The sequence below is a fragment of the Lycorma delicatula genome, chromosome 8 (assembly GCF_047948215.1).
Source record: "Lycorma delicatula isolate Av1 chromosome 8, ASM4794821v1, whole genome shotgun sequence".
Classification (NCBI taxonomy): Eukaryota; Metazoa; Arthropoda; class Insecta; order Hemiptera; family Fulgoridae; genus Lycorma; species Lycorma delicatula.
The window spans coordinates 109,868,377-109,886,491 of record NC_134462.1 but is presented as its reverse complement, the minus strand read 5'-3'; the positions used below and the strand labels follow the sequence as shown (position 1 = coordinate 109,886,491).

General features: G+C 28.6%; 1 protein-coding gene across 4 annotated transcripts in view; it reads left to right on the top strand.

Moving 5' to 3' along the window:
• The window catches only part of cyc (basic helix-loop-helix ARNT-like protein cyc), a 312,750-nt gene that overhangs the window by 254,215 nt on the left and 40,420 nt on the right, over window positions 1–18,115 (top strand). For all 4 annotated transcript variants that reach the window (XM_075372438.1, XM_075372437.1, XM_075372436.1 and 1 more), the window contains exon 4: window positions 9,661–9,729. In XM_075372438.1, the coding sequence (XP_075228553.1) occupies window positions 9,661–9,729 (69 nt within the window). The remainder of the gene's footprint in view (window positions 1–9,660; window positions 9,730–18,115) is intronic.

Below are 18,115 nucleotides of genomic sequence, written 5' to 3'. Positions count from 1 at the left end.
TTTCAATTAACCACACATCTCAGGAATGGTTGGACTGAGAATGTACAAGACTACACTTCATTTACACTCACACATATCATCCTCATTCATCTTCTGAAGTATTATTTGAATGGTAGTTACCGGGAGCTAAACAGGAAAAAGAAAAGACATTTTTGTCCTTAAATTAATAAAGAAATAAAAAAAATATCGATAAAATTTTGTTTCATTATCAAGTTTTACTATAAATGATTGTCAAGTATTAAAAAAAAATTATACATAAATTTTTAGAAGATGTGAGTACTTTTTTATTTTATAATAGCTGGAAACTGGTGTACTTGTTTTTATTATGGTTATTGCAGATTAATTAATTAAGAACAAATATAAACTTTGAAATGAGCCTTCAGTCCAGTTTGTGTGACTTTTCCCTGATGTACAAGATATTAATTAAGTGTAGGAATCCTTAAATTACTTTTCAACAATTAAACCTCAAAAAATGAAATGTAGCAAATGTTGCTATCTCAAAATGATATAAATGATATAGTTTTCAATATGAAACCACAACACTCCAAGCCCCCTTGAGTAGCAACTCAAAGATTATAAATGGAAAGAACAGGGGTTGTAACAAATCATTTTAAAGAGCATTTAAAAATAAAAATATTGATGTAAAACAATTTTGACAACACCCTAACCAAAATGTTATCCATTTAATGTTTTTTCATAGCTACTTTAAAAATTTCTGCAGTATCTCTTAAATAACTGTTCAGCAGTAAATACTAAAAAAAATAAAATCTAGAAAAAATGCTTCTACCTCAAAAGATTTATTTTCTTTGTATGAGTCCACTAGGGGTCACATGTCTTATATTGGGTGTACTGTAGGCCACTTTTGAAACAAGCATGAAAAACATTGAAGGACCGCCATTTTGATTAGGGTTTTCATATATCAAAGTTTTTCTTCAAAATTTTTGTTTTTCAGTGCCCTTTACTATATTAAGACCACAATCCCTTCTCTTGTATTGTTCAATATGAAACCATAACACCTCCAAGCTCCTTTGGAGGGGGGGACAACTCAACAATTATAAATGTAAATAGGAGGAATTGAGTTGCCTCCTATGGGAGCTTCGAGGTGTTGTGGTCTCATACTTAACAACAGATCATTTGTAGGTAGGAACATTAGCTATATTTTATTTTTCAATGTTTAATAGTTGAAAAACTGTTTAATGGTTCCCATTCTTTATCAAAATTCTGTGAAACTTCAAAGTGAGGCTTCTTCATTAGCTTTGTGTATTATTGTTTTAAAATTCCTTTGTAGTAACTTCTGTATTTAGTAGATTGGACTGTTGTATTTAATTTGTTGTTTCCATATACTTTAAATAGCAGTAATTATGGGGCCTGTCTTATTGTTATAAAGTATTTTCTGAACAAATATTTTAAGCAATTTATCTTTTTCAAGTAATATTTTAATTAATATCTTTATTAATATTCCTTTATATGTCTGTATATTTTCTTAGTATCTAAAAAAAAATTAAAGACAATTAGATTCACAATTCATAATAAAGAAGAGAGTGAACATAAAATTTCATGTACTATTAATGAAAGAAGTGTAGAAAGTTTAAACTGCAAGTTAAGAAAAAATATTAGAATTTATAAAGAAAATAATTAAATATGAATAATTTAACAAAATATTAAAATTAAAACTAAAAAAAAAAATGATTAATTATTTTGAACAGTGACTCATTTTCAAATTATTTATTAATTTTTCTTTTGGTGAACTTTTCAGATATAATTGTTTTAAATAAATCTGTTGTTATTATTATTACATTAGAATACAGTGCTCGCATCTAACATCTCTGTCTTTAACGTGAAAGTTTCTGAGTGTGAAAGAATTTTTCACACATTATAGATTTCATCTGTCATACGCAAATCTGGCAACAGTATGTTGTTATTTGGAAAAATAAATAAATAATAATTAAAAGCACCTTCTTTGGTTGAGTATATGGTTGCAATGTTGTTAATAGTGTACATTTTAAATATTCTAGGAAAACCCCTGAAGCTGGAGTATTGATATATTCAGTTAATATTGTTTTTATTCATTTAATATGTAGTTTTTGTCAGATTAAGTGTGTTCGTTAAGTACGTACTGTTCAAGTGTGTTAAGGGGTTGAGATGTTAATTTTGTGTTTTGGGTAAAATTTGCTTGCTGTGGTTAATTTCTTTATATATGTTTCCTGTTTCTATGAGGTTATTTACAAAAGTTGATTCTATTGTTGTGTGTAGTGGCTGTATGTGTTCCTTGTATCTGTGATTGAATGTGCACGGTTACTACACTGAAGAAGGTGCTCTGAAAGATGATTTGGAAGAACAATTTTCATGTGATTTGAAAGTGAGTCATTTATAATTTTTAATAATTTTAAAGTGTTATCATGTTTCATCATGCTGTTCAACACACTAAAAAGAGAAACTGCTAAACTTGAAACGCTGTCTATAATTATTGCATGGTAAGCAGTATTCTTTTTTTTTAATTTCATAATTAAATCAAAAATGGTTTGTATTATTTTTTATAAAATTCTATGTTTATTTTTGTTTACAGTAATAAATTTTGGAACATATCTTCATTTCCTGCTGACAGTAGTCAATGTTTATTGAAAAGTCATTTTTACTTTACTGACAAATAGCTTTGTTACTGTCACAGCAGCACAGCTGTAAAAGAAAAGTGTAGTGATTTACAAAAATTATGGTTTTCAGTTTTTGCAAATTTTAGCATTTTAAAACCCTCAGTTAAAAAAAATTATAAAAATTTCTAGAATATATATGTATATATGTACATTGACTGTATTTTGATTAATATTTCTGGATTGGTTCAACATAAATTCTTTACAAATGGCTTAAAAAATTTCTTTATGTAGGGCACTGCTGACATTAAAATTTGGACAGAATTAAAAATGCCAAGGTGTAACTTTACTTATTAAGTTTAAAAAAGTAAATATTAAGTTGAAAGTATTTATTAAGTTAAAAAAATCCCAAAGTTTTAAGGCAGTTTGGATTTAAGAGTGGAGAATATTTAACATTATTTCTAAACAGTTTTTGGCACATATCTTGAAAATTCATTGACAAAAATAGTTGAAATTTGCCATAGATATTATGCGAAATACTATACTATCTATATATATATATATATATTCCAGCTTTGGCATGATTTTTGTCCTCGTTGGACCATGGGACATCATAGTACCCATATTTAACTGTAACATTTTTAGCCTTGTTGAATAACTGCACCAAATTGGGCAATTGAATTTAATAATTAATTCAATAAATTCAATAAACTTTAATAATTGGTTCAATAAACTGAATTTAATAATTAATTCAATAAACTTTTAAGCCCCAAAATATGAGGAGGCTGAAGGGGCCTGTACTTAAAATGTCAATTTTTTTTAAACTTTCATTCTCACGAATGAACATCCATCTGTATCTAGTATTAAATTTGGCAGCATGGAAACCCTTTTTTTTTCTTTTTTTTAAATGGTGTTCTGTTAGACCTTAAGAAACAAAAAAATTACTTGAATTTTTTATCATTTCTGATTCTTTGATTGAGATTTTTTCACTTGTGGTTATTAAAATTTGATCTCAAAGCACTACTACTCTTTTGTACATATAGTTGTATACTAAAAACATTTGTGTGGATTAGTTGGGGACAAGAATCCACCTAATAGAAAGAATATTTTTTTTTTTAAATCTGTAAACAGTGTTTTGTTTAGAAAACAACTTGAACATTTATTTATTTGTAAAAAAATTGTTTCCAGTGTGAACAAATTAGAATATTTAAATTATCATTTAAAATCTATTACCATTTATATTTTGCTTAGTTTATAGGCAACTGAAGTTGATTATTCTACTTAACATTGTTTGATCTTTATTTTAGTTATAAGTACAATATTTGTCAATTTTTAAATTTATTTTTATGATTTTTCAGGTGACACTGAGTAATTACAATAAAGTAGTATCTGTTTAACTGTCAAGGTTGAGCTTGTTAAGTTGTATAATATGTTCACTTTAAATTATTTTTTTAAACTAATGAGTAAAAGTCAATAATATTATTATATATTACTAATAATTACTATTATTAAGTAATTTTGATAACATAGCATATTTTCTTTTTTAATGATAATTACTGTTTAAGACTGTTTTGATGGTAAATTTTTAGTGCTAGAATGCTTTTTTTTTAGCTTATTTTGAATATATATTTTTACTTTCCTGATTATATAATTATACTTTATAGCTATATAGTGTAATATACAATGAAAAGTATGCTAAATGGTTCAAATTTTGTATATCAGGGTTTTTGCTGTGGCAAACACAGCCAGTGTTTTATTCATTCATGTGCAACCAGATATTTTTATTTTATATATATATATATATATATATATATACAGTACATACTGTACTGAACTGACTGTATACAGTCAGTTCATTTTTAAATCTTGTGTACATTTTCCTGATGATATTATAAGTGATTAGTATTATATTCTGTTTTAAAATTATTTCAATAGTAACAAGTTTTAAATTTTAAAATTTTAGAAATTAGTTTACATTCAGTTAGATGGGTACAAGTATGGATATTAAGAAGGAAGTCTACTGAGTCAAATTAGTCTACATAACATTGCTTAAGTATACTAGGGTTGTTTGAAAAGTTCTTAGCTGGACACAGAGATGGCGCAAGTATGACCAAACAGTGAAATTTTTTGAGCTATGCATTAGTATCAGAAAGCTAAGTTTAGAGAAATGTGATATTCAACCTTGCAAGTGACACCTTCACTCCTACCACAGCAATTATTGCATAATAAGCAACATTACTCTCAAAGAAATCAATTCTGACTAGTACCTCTTGTATCTTAGGTGATTCACATGCATCGTAGTCATAAGAAAAACTGGAAGAGACAGTATAAAGCAACAAGTACACCCTTCTTTTAAAGTCTGTTTGGAGAGCTCTTGGCCTGAAAAAAAAACAAAAGATTTTTCAGAAATCTTTTTTCTATATAGTCGCCTTGGAATTTGTTTGATACATTTAGACCAATGATCCTTCCACCTTTTGAATACGCACAGTACAATGTGATTTGTTCAAGTCTGCAAAATAAGTGGTCTCAAGGCATTTCTTCTGGTTTAGGAAGAAACATTAATCACTGGGAGACAAACCTGGTGAATACCAGTTTGAATACTGTGGAAGCACGTCAAAGTAAAGGTTATGGAGTTTTGCAGCAACAAGCTAATACAGTGTGCAGGCACATTATCGTGGTAATTGGATGACTTAAAAATTTCTTTTTACTTATTATATCTAGTATACTAATGACTGTATAAGTATACAATGAGCTGAAGTTTTCAACTTATAGACCATATATTCATTCCCTATGGTATTCCAAGGGAATGTAGACATAATAGAGTTGTAAAAGGTTCTGTTAACTCTGAAGACCATACTAACAGTAAAATCTAACTAGAAGGAGATTTTAAATATTTTGGAAGGAGATAAGAGTATAAATTTGGATTAAAATAATGAAAGGAAAATATTTTGCTTTAGATTAATAGGAGATCATTTGAAGATATTGTGGGTGGTAGAATGAGTAAATTTCTTTTTAAGTTATCATCAGTGGCGGCTCATAGCTAAAATTAGTGAGGGTGCTGCTCCAAAAAAATTCTTCTGGGTCCTTTCAAGGCCATGGTTAAAGTTTTCTGTAAAATAAAAGAACTGAAAAAAAAAAATGAATCAAATAGAGCAGCTGGAAACAGGATAATAATCTAATTCTACACTTTATCACATTCAAGAGTATACTTACTTAGTTAGTAGCCAATACCCACTCTTGGCTGTTGGAGCTATTTGGCATCGCACTGACCAATAAAGACGGGCTTCTGTGAACTCCAGGTTCTCATCCAGCTGGGTGGGACAATCTCTCAGGTGATCAGCATCCATTATCCCGGAATCACATAGCAGACACTTTGGAGATGGCAGCACATGGATGCAGTGAAGGTGACAAGCAAGATAGTCGTGGCCAGTTTTTAGTTGGAAGGCCTGACCCCACGCTGTAGGCCAGGATTGATAGGACCATCAGTGATCAAAGTCTCCCATCTCCTACTACCAGCCGTCTCGGAGAAGGGCTGTTTGTTCCATCTGTCGACCGCTGCATCAACCAGTGCTCTGGATGAACGCAAGGACGCGGTGTAACTAGGTTGCGGTAGAGTCATTCCTAACTTGGCCAGTTTATTGGCCTCCTCATTTCCACGTATGTTGACATGACTGGGGTATCCACTGAAACACTGAAAAGAGAGAATTAAAGAAATAAGGACCCATTATATTAAATGCTACCAATAATATCAAGTGGAAATAAGGGGTGCTGCAGTTCCACAGTGCCTGAATGCGACCCACACTTATCATACAACAATCTAAGTATGGGTGGGCAAAAAGATAGTTGATTTTTGTACATGATTGCTAAAAATGGATGACATTTCTATGAATTTAGCCAAGAAGATTTCTTGATCATGTGTTTATCTTTTATAAAACATGTTTTAACATTCCTGCTGCTATTTTTAAGTATTTATTTAAATATTTACAAAAATAAATTTAAAATAGGTATAGGTCTGTAGCAAAATTAAATAGAAAAACAACAAGATATAAAAATAATGTAAACTTATTTTACAAAAAATTCCTTGCTAATCTTTGTGTATTATACATATACCAGGCGATTGAAAAAGGACTTCACAACTTAAAAAAACATATAAAAATTTATTGAAGTAACTTGCAAATTCAATTAAGGTTTCATTTCATAGAAAAACACATTAAGTTTGTCACCCAACATTCACTTTATTTCGATATGGCTTTCATTTGTAATGTGACATATATCCCACCTAAACCTGTCAGTTTCATTCCAGACTGTAGCTAGCAAGTTGGGCGTTACCTCTGCAGCTGGGGTGCTAATTAGAAGTCTTAGCTCAATAAGATCAGCAGCCAAAGGTGATACATAAACCCAATCTTTAATGAAACCTCACAAGAGAAAATCTAGCGAGGTGTCCACACAATTGGACCATCATGACCAATCCACTGACCTGGGAATTGAGTATCAGGAAAATGTTGGATTTCTAGATGGTAGTAAGGTGGTGTCCTGTTTTGCTTGTAGTAATGGTATCCATCTTGGTCATCATCATCTAACTGTTGAATTAGAAAATTTTGAAGCATGTCTAGATAAACGATACCATTTACAGTTATCTCCTGGAAAAAAATGGGGTGTACAGTCTTTGTTTGTTTAGGGCACAAAAAACCATTGATCTCAGGGCTATCATGAATATGCTGCAAAGTTTCATGAGGGTTTTTGCTACCTCATATTCAGCATTTATGGGTGTTCACTTTACCACTGATGTGAAACGTTGACTCATCACTAAAAATTACATTGTCTAAATACATATCATTGTCTGCAGTTCTATCCATCATTTTCACACAAAACTGCAGCCAAGCGACTTCTTTGTCATTTGTAGTATGTTGAACCATGGTTAGTTTGTATGGCTTCAAGTGCTTTTGTTTACATAATACACACCAAATAGCCTTTTCTGGAATGCCAGTCTCACATGACACATGCCAAGTTGATTTCTTTGAACTACATACAAAGCTTTCTCCGAGTTGCAACATCATCAACCAGATGATGATGCTGCTGATGTTTCATAGAATGATGAAATTACTTATATAAGTTGTTTGTTTTTACAAACACAGATTGTGGTAACTTTTTTTCACAATTTATCTCAAATTAAAGCCCATAGTTTTTATTAATTTTCTTAATGTTTTAACAATTTCATGTAACTGCTGGGGGTCTTTTGAAAACCCAAATTTTGTTTGGTTATGTAATTGTTATTTTCTAAATTTTTAGTATTCAAATAATTTACTTTAGTAAATTATTTTCCTAATGCATATGTTGTAATCTGTTCCAACTAGTAAACAGTAAACAATCCCTCCATGGCCCAATGAGATGAGAATAATGTATGATGTGTAAATGAGGTGTAGTCTTGTACAGACTCAGGCAGACCATTCCTAAAACATGTGGTTAATTGAACCCTAACTACCAAAGTACAATGAATCCACTGTCTAGTATTCAAATCCATATAAGAGTAACTAACTTTTACTAGGATTTGAACTTCAGAACTTTTGACTTTGAAAATCAGCTGTTAAACAACTGATTTGCGATGACAAGTTAACCACTAGACCAGTCCAGTCAGCTAAATGTAACAACATTTAATGAAATTGTTGTTAATTTTCTTAAAATATAAAATGAAAAATTCTTATGTTACATATTTTTATGTTAAGTAGATAACCCTATGATTTGTATTTTTTAGATGGAGTGTTTAATTTGTTTAGTAATTGTATTATTTAATTTTTAGATATATATTCATAGTTCTTTGTTTTTTTTTTAACATTGTTAACGTAAGTTTTGATAATCTCATATCCAGTTTTGGGTCCTGATAAGTCAAGATAAGGTGTTCTTACAATAAAATGAAAAATATTTTACTAATTAATTTAATTCTGTTTCAACCTAAATAAAAATTACATATTATAAAAGTATGTTATAATAAACTAACAGTTGATAAATAAAAATAATCAAATTTATATTTTAAAATGAAATACATCAGCCAAAACTGAGTAAAATCTCAGTAATTGTACTTATCCTATTAACTTATAAAATATTTCATTGTCACCCCATCAAACTATGTGATGAAGTGGTTGGGTTTGTGTCTTTCATCTGGTAGATCCATTCTAGTAATGCTTGCATTTTTCACATGCTACAAAAATTAATTTCTCATTAGTGATAATAATTGGGTGATTTTTTTTTTTTAAATTGTAATGAAGTATAAAATATCTTATCAAAAACATTTTAGTATTTGTTTATAATATAATAGAGTTTTAAAAATTTGTAATTACAAATTATATATCTTGTTACAATATAATATTAAATTATAATTTATAACCATAAATTTTTCATAATAATTGTTCACTGGAGATTTTTTTCAACAAATTCTATCATATTTTTCTTTATGATAAAGTAATATGGTTCATTACAGCATGTTTGGGTTAATTAATTGTTGTCAATAGATTTATGAAAGGAGATTTGTCTACACCTTCACTTTAATATAGATAAAAAAGAAAATCTAATAATAAAATAATGAATAATAAAAGTTTATAATAACATTCAAAATGCTGGTCTCTAAGATTGGCAAGACTAAGATTGGCTAAGATTGGTTGGTGTTAGTGCACCGACCTTTCATTCAGAAGTTCAGGGTTTGAGTTCCAGTTGGTTATTGTTTTTTTTCATGTGCTACAAAATGCATTATTATCCATCAGCAACTATTGTATAGCATCAGCATGTTATTGTATAAGTAAAAAATTAATAAAAGAAAATTTTGCATGTAATTCATAATCAGCACTTAAATTTTTTTATTTTAGAATTTAAATTATGCTTAGTTACTTGAAGAAATGCTATTACATATTTCTTATCTCAATTGGCCCTCCTCTTCTGAGACAGAATTTTCAATCTATTACTGTAATGTTTGATAGTTTTATAATATTTAGTCTGATATTATTTACATTTATATGAATATTTTTATACTGTAAATAAATATTATTTATTCATCACCTGATTAATTAATTTTTTTTTATAGTGAGGGCAGTGATTTTGATGATGATACTGGTGACGATGCCAAGTCTGTGCGTACAGATGACAATAAAAAGTAAGCTGTATTTATTATCTTTTCATTATCTCTGTGTACTATAAGAATATTAGTAAGTAACCTATATTTATTTTCCATTACAATATCTTTGAGGATTGATTATTCCATGTTTCTGTAGTCCACTACATGATTTTTATCCTCAGCCTCTTCTTCTCTTAACAAGTACCTTGGAAATTGTATTAGTTGCTAAAAATGCTCCATCTGGAATACCACACGACATGATTTGAGAAACAGTTGAGCAGCTATATATTTAGCAGGATGATAATTCATTCTACCTGTGGCATTTTTTAAGGGGATTTCTATCTTTGACCAGTTGGGAGGGTTTACAAGAAAAAGTTAAGTGGAGGCTGAAGTGTCTGCCTGATAAAGACTGGATCTCCTGTTACTGCTCCAAAATATTAATTTAATTATTATATATTGTTACAGGTTGTTTGAAAATGAATTTTCCACTAATTTATTTAAATATACATATTTATGACATCTCTGTATTGTATAGAGACATTAATAGTGTGATATAACAATTCTGTATTGATTTCTTTATTTTTAAGTATATTTTAAAAATAAATAAAACCATAGGTAATATTAAACAAATTATTATTTAAGTAAATGAAATTCAAGTCAGTAGCAATCATATTCAACTAGCCTGGCTATTTTTTCACACATCAGTGGATGCTGCGTTTTTAGTTAATTAGCATCTGTCTCCAATGTATTCTGCATTACTTGTTTTTAACAAAAAATTTAAAAAAATTAAATTAACCTGCTTTTAGTACAACAAACTGTTGTATATAGATGTCCATTTTGTACTTGTGTCTTTGTTGTATGTTTTCATTACAAAGAATATGTAACAGTATTGATGAGAAATAATTTGTAGAAATAATATTTTAATTATCAGTTTTATTCATTAATTATGATATAGATATAGCTTTTTTTATAAGTTTACATTTACCATTTTCTACAGTATTTAAAGTATGTTGCTTTTTTCTTTTCTGGCCATTATATTGTTTGTTCATTATTAATACGTTGTCATCAATAAACAGAATGTTAATAAACTTTGAGAACCCTTAAATAAATTTTCAGCCATTAAACAAAGAAGAATTTAATTTAGCAAATGCTTCTACCTCAGAACAGTCTGTTTTTCACTGTAAGACTACTACTTGAAATGTAATTTAGACCGCTTTTGAAAATAGCTTAAAAAAATATTAAATGGCTGCAATTTTGGTTAGGGTTATCATAGCCTGTAGTTTTTTACATCGATTTTGTTATTTTTTAATACCTTTAAAATGATGTCATAACCTTGTAATTTTCATTAAAATTTTTTTGAATTATCCCCTTCATAGAGGCACCCTAGGGGTTTGGAAATGTGGTGGTCTCATAAAAAGAAAAAAAAATTAGATCATTTTGAATTAGGAACTTGTTAAATTTAGTTTTTCTACATTTAACTTCTGAAATGTTATTTAAGGATTCCAAACTTTATTAACACTCAGTATTACTATATAAATTAAACATTTAGGAAAAGATTTTATGAAAAATTTTATGATTTTAGTTTTATAAAAAAAAAAATAACATATAAAACAATTTTATTTATTTTTATTTACATTTTATTTACATTTTTATCTATGTTAATAATTTTTATGATTTTATAATCTATTTACTCATTTTAATTACCTATTAAGTAGAGGTATTTTATATAAAGATTGTTTTTTAACAGAAAACAATGGTTTTAAAAACAAATGGGTGTATGATTTCGTTGAATTATATTGTTTGTCCCGGTTTTTAACATGCTATGACACAAGCTAAGTACCAAACGATTTTGTCAGAGTTGTTTTTTTTAGAGTAATGATGTTCATTGTAGAGTCAGTCTCTATGTTATTTGTAGAGCTGGACATCTGCATTTCAGTGTGCTTAATATGCTGATATACAAAAAGCATCTTTGGTTAAGAAAGAAGAGAATAGGAAGTACTTCACTTTCATATCTTTAGTAAGCTTTGCATGGGATGTTTGCTACCTTTAGAAAGAACATCATCAATTGAAGGGGTGACTTGTTTCTCATGTTGGTTCACTTACAACCGTCTTGGTTATGCACATAACAAACAATTACATTATGATTTTTTTTTTTTAATTTGCATCAGTTGTTGTGGTTGTTAGTAATAAATGTCAATAGCATGCAGCATAACTACTTCTCAGAACAATTTTTAGCATATACATGGATTGATTTATTAATATGACTTCATCCACTGATGTTTTATCTTTACTTTATTTACTTCAATTTCTAAAGTACTACTTGAGCTGTACTGATTATTATGAAATTATCAATTGTAAGGCATGTTCTCATCTTACCCAGGACCCTTTATTATTATTATTATTATTATTAGTTGATTATTTTGTTTTCATGGGTAATTCTGGAAGCCTCAAAATATCTGGCACAGCTTTCTTGATTTGGGGACAAAGAAAACTGTGACCTTATTTGGGTAATGAGTGGTCCTTTAGGTTATAACACTATGAATCACCAGGATATTCGTTTTTTTTATTTTCTTTAATTGATGGATGGATTAAATTCCTTTAAAACCATTTAGTTTTTTTACTCATCCTCACAGATGTAGCCTTTTTGAAAATTTTAGAAAACTATTGTTTGATCACAATATTTTGACTTTTTTGTGGATAAACAGGGTCTGAACTCCTTTGAAACTACTGAGATTTTATTCAGATGGTGTTTCTTCTCTTAATCTTATCTTTTATTTTATTATGGATTTTTAATCATTTATCTTTTTTTAATCATAGAGTCTAAGGAGAAGGATGCTTTTGACAATACTTAATTTAATGCTTAGAGCTAAAATTAAAACACTCTTAGAAAAAAAAGATGTGAATACGACAATATAGTTTTGAAAATTTTGCCTCATGGAGTCCTGAGGCTTTATGGGAGGCTTTATTTTTACCAAAAATCATAATTCATGATCACCTTTTCGAATTCAAAGAATCAGGTTCCAATTTGGTAGAACTTCAAACAACTTTTGAATCCTAATCAGGTTTTGTATTTTTCTTAGAGTATAAATCTCTTATTCCTGCAAACTATAAGTTTATGTGGTGAATTAAAAATAAAAATTAAACATCTAAAAAAGAATAAAGTAAATAAACAGTTTTCTCTCAAGTAGAGCAGGGTCCATGAGTTATTTGACTGATCAGACAAATGTAATTTATTAAAAATATTTAATGTTATTAGTATCAATGTTGTTAATAATTAAAAGTATATGCATTTAAATTATTTTTTCTTATTTGTATTTGTGAGATTTATATTTCTCAGTTAAGTATACTTACATTTTTTAAGTTGTTTGAGAAAAGAAAATACATTTTTTCTTAATTTTATTTAATCGCAAATTGATTGACGAATCTACAAAAAAAAAGACTTATCTTTTAAGTTGATAACATAAGTATTTTATTTGGAGTGATTTAAGTTTTAATTAACCTATCAATTGTTGTTTTTTAATCTCTTTCTTTTTATTAACTTTACTCATTCACCATTGTCAGCAGTTAGACTGATCAACAAAATTAAATTTTTTGTTTGTTAAATGAGAATGAATGGATGATTCTTATAGTATTTTTTTATGCTGATTTCATATATGTTAGTAAATTTTTTCTATCAGGTTCAGTTTTTTGTAACTGAAATTTCTTTAGAAACAGAAAATGTATGGTGAACGTAATATGACAATATATTACATGCATTTTATACTCACCTAAAATCTATTTCTTTTGGATTTTCTGTTGTAATTTTCTGTAGTAGATCCCCCTTTAGATTCCAACAGTAGTCAGCTGACATTTTTGAGTTCCATGTTCCCTGGTATCGTGTTACCATTGTAGATATCTCCTGTTGAAAGCAACTCCATGTTTATCATTTATAGTGGTGAGATTGTTAGGGAAAAATTCAAAATGTGACCTATAAGAAATGGATTTTGAGTGACATGGAGCCAAGTTCTTTGTAGTTTTGAAGGAGTTCACTCACAAGTTCTCTGTAGTTACTGGCCATCCAAGGAAGTTGTATACTACATTTTGAAATGATTTCCATGCAGCAACCTCCAAGTCATTCAAACATTCTTCAAACGCCAGATCACTCATTAGTTTTCTTATTTGTGGTCCTACAAATATACCTTCCTTTATTTTAGCATTGCTTATATTAGGGAATTTGTTTTTTAGAAACTGAAAACCTGCACCATACAATCCATTGCTTTAACAACATTTTTGAATAAACCTAGCTTAATGTGTAGTGGCAAAAGATAAATTTTCTGGTTTTGTTAATACCTGATTAACAACATTCTTCTCTCCTACAGTCAGCCAGTATCTCTCTCTTTGGCCATTGCTCTTTTACGTATGGTTTTTTCAATCGCTGTTCAAAAAACACAGAACTTAGTGTATCCAAGTTACAGTCCAGGTAAAAGCACTATTACTTTCAGATCGCCACAAATATCCCATAAATATTTCTCACACTGAATCCTCCTCAGTACAAGTTTCACATTTTCATAAGACTCCTTCATGTGAATAGCATATCCTAATGGTATTTATTTCCAGTGTGAAGTAGAACAGCTTTCAAACTAAGCTTTGACGAGTCAATAAAAACTCTTCGTCAGGATGGTGCATATGTTCCAAACCTTTCAGTAAAGTCCACATCATTACAGTATAAGTTTTCATACTGAGAGAAGAATTGCAAATCCTGACTGTCTGTCATGGCACTGATTTTAGTGTTTGGTTATAAAAGACGCCATCTTTTTAGTCTTGATGCCAGTATTTCTGCTCGATTCTTTGATAAATGTAGATCATGAACCAAATCACTTAATTCTGACTGATTTATTAAATGTCGTTCAGTATATGTATTTTCTAAAAAGTTTGGATCTCTTTCTTCATTGCCTGATAAGTCAGCACAAGATTCGACATTTTATCTAAGTACCATGTTTCTGATGGTACTGGAATAGAATGTGGCACTGGTCGCATAGCAGAAGGAATATCAGGGTATTTAACAGTAAGTCTAGTTTTAGCTGTTATCCCAGATATCTTTATTACACAAAAATAATTTGTGGTGTGATCCTTCGGTTCTCTCCAAACCATTGGAATTGTAAATGGCATATGACAAGATCCATTTAGCCAACCAGTCAACAATGTTACAGAAGAAGCACAGCAAATATGAGGAGCCGAAGATTTTTCCTGATCACCTAATTTACATTCAAAATATAGTTCAAATGACTATATTTTTTTTTTCTGAAACTTCGTTACCTCACCATAGATGTAGTAAAAATTGTTTAGATGATTTATGCAATTAATTTGATTGTGAGGCATTATTAATATATTATAATGACTAATATTGTTTAAAATAAACACTATATAAACAGCTAATAAACGTACACTTACCTGAACAAAAGCCAGCTACAAAACTGAATGTTACACACGTGAGAACTCACACTTGTATGAGAATTAAAAATATTTCTCTAGTCTGCACAACAGTTATGTATAAGTAAATATAATAACAACAGAAATAACTATAGAGTGGATGATATGTTCATAGTAAGATGAAAATAGGAAGAATGAGTCACATTCTTGTTCATTTTAATTAGTGTGTAAATAATAAAATGGAGACAAATATCTAACAGATCAATGTGATAATAATTAAGGGACTGTAATAAATAAACAAAAGCTATAAATATGTTTGACAAATAAAGTAATAAAATACGTTCACAAAATGCTATGCTTATGGAGTTCATGCATGGTAGTACCTGAAAATAAGAAAGTTATCAAAAAAAACTAAGCCAGATAGAAGAATTCTGATTTTATTGTTCGAAATCAGCATGAAAAATACTATAAGAATCAGTTATTCACTCTTATTTAACAAAATCATTGTTGATCAGTGTAATCAGTACCTTATTATATTTTCTTACGATTTTCTCAAATCAAATAAATAACTATAAAAAATTTTCTCAAACTAGACAAAAGAACATTTTTCTTGTTACACAGTGTAATTCTTCTGGCTATTAGAGAGGACTTTCATTATCATTTTTTAATAAATTATAATGTAGATATTTCAGTTAATTAGTTTAAAAATAAATTTAAAGATTGCCTTTTATGAATTTCATGTTTTACTGTGTGGATGAACTTTTAAATAATGATTATAGTTAAATAAAAATGGATTTTTTAAATACTTTTTAATATATACTTATAGAAACATCTTTCATTAAATACTTCAAAATTGTTATTTTATGTTCTTCTGATTTTATTAATTCTTTACCTTCATGTAGGTAGGTACATGAATATTTTCTATAGACTAGTAATTATTATTTTTATGTATTAGTTTAGACTGATCATAATTAATTTTTTTTTAAAGATATTCACCGGTAACTGTAGGACTATGTTTAATTGTTAATTTCTTTTCCTATTCCTCAAAGTCTCCTTCACATTCAAGCTGCGTTGTTTATTTCTCTTTTCTGAACATTTCTTATTACTAGACTCTCTAATTACTTTCTGGACTAATTCTTTCATAGTCTGGTACCATTTTTCTGAATATGTTTCTGTTGTCTGTATCTTTATGTTCTATACCTGCAGTTCTAAGATTTTCTTTGATGTGTTTGAGCCATTAGTTTTGTCTCTATGATATTTGTCAACTTTTTTTGGTTAGTCTTTCATTTTCTTAACTGTCCTTAAAAGATATCTTTGTTTTCGTATGGCATCTGTGAATCTGCCTTATTGAGGTAGAGTTCATTGTTTTTACAACTGTTTTCTATAATCAGTAACCTTTAGTTACTGATTAACCTTACCTGATTATAACCTCTTGATTATAATGTTTAGTTACTGATTAGTTACTGTATCAGTTGTTATAATCAAGTAACCTTTATCTTTTTTCATAAATATTTTTCTCAACCTTTTCTTGCCAATTTCTTCTTTTTTTTTCTATTTATCCCTGACTTAGTCTTATGAATTCTGCACCATGCAAGACTTCAGATCAGATTACTGTGGAGTAATGCCTAATCTTACCTACCCTAGATGTTCATTTTTTTGTTGTATACAAATATGCTCTTTGTCAAGCTGTAGGCTTTCTGCATTTGGATGAATTCTTACTTTATTTGCTCTTTAATAAATATTTTTTTTTTAATTTTATGATACTGTTTTGGTAAATTTTTTCCCCATCATTTTTCTCCCAGATGAATACTGAACCACCAATTTCTTTTGTTACATATGTAGTAACAAACTGTTATATTGGAGTAATAACTATTCATTTTTTTTTTTTTAGTATTATTTTAAATATTCATTGCTATAATTATTAACCTTTAATAAATACCAAAAGCATGCAATGAACTTCACCCAGTACTCGTAAATTTGGTGATGTACAAGAACTGCTTTATTGAATATGGACTTTATGTTCAGCAGTTTACCTTATTTCACACTCATCAATTTACAGTATGCAGACTTAGACATTTCAGGTGTTGCAGAATTATTAGGTTGTAATTTTCCCTAGGGCTTACATCTGTTCATTAAACATTTCTCTTATCTGTTCTTTTCATAGCTTTTTCCTGTCATGTTTGATCCTGTGAACCATTTGGAAATCGTTGGTTTGAAGTAGGAAGTTTACAAAGTAAAGATTATAAAATAAACACGGTGGAAAACATATTGTATAAAAAAATCAGTAATTTGTTATACTAATCATCATTTTAATTGGTACTAATCAATCATTGGGTCCAGCTAATTTTGGGGAGGGGGTTTAGTTTTGCCCATTAGAAAACATTCTATAATTCTTTAACTGATTTTGTTATAATATACATTTGCACATTGATAGAAGAGCTTCACAATAGTTTAAAAATGATTTGGAAACATGTTTACAAATAATTTTCTTAATTAATTTAAAAAGAAAAAGAAGTTTTCATTTAATGATTTTGTATGTAGTTTTTTTAACAGGTAAAATTTTGTAGGTGTAAAGGTTTTACCTATAATTTGGGAATAATTTAAAGTAATTAAGACTATGTATTATAATATGTGTCACTCCACAACTCATTATAAAATTGCCACTTATTAATGTTACAATAAAAAATGTCAAATGACTTGTTTTCATCATTACTTGTTTTAAAAAAGAATTACTAACTATATATATTTTTTTTAAATTACTACTTGAATAATTTCTTATCAAAATGTTTATTCAGATAAGATATTTATTTATTTTTAAGTTTCTTCTTAAAATATTAATGTGTATTTTACAAATTTTTTTATATATATTAAATACACCTGCATATAATTCATTTTAAATTATTACCAGATTCCTTCAGCTTTACTGAATAACTTAATCAACCTTTAAAAAAATATCAGCTTAACCCATGTGCTAATAACAACAATGCATACATTTTTTGGACTTTCTGTTTCATTT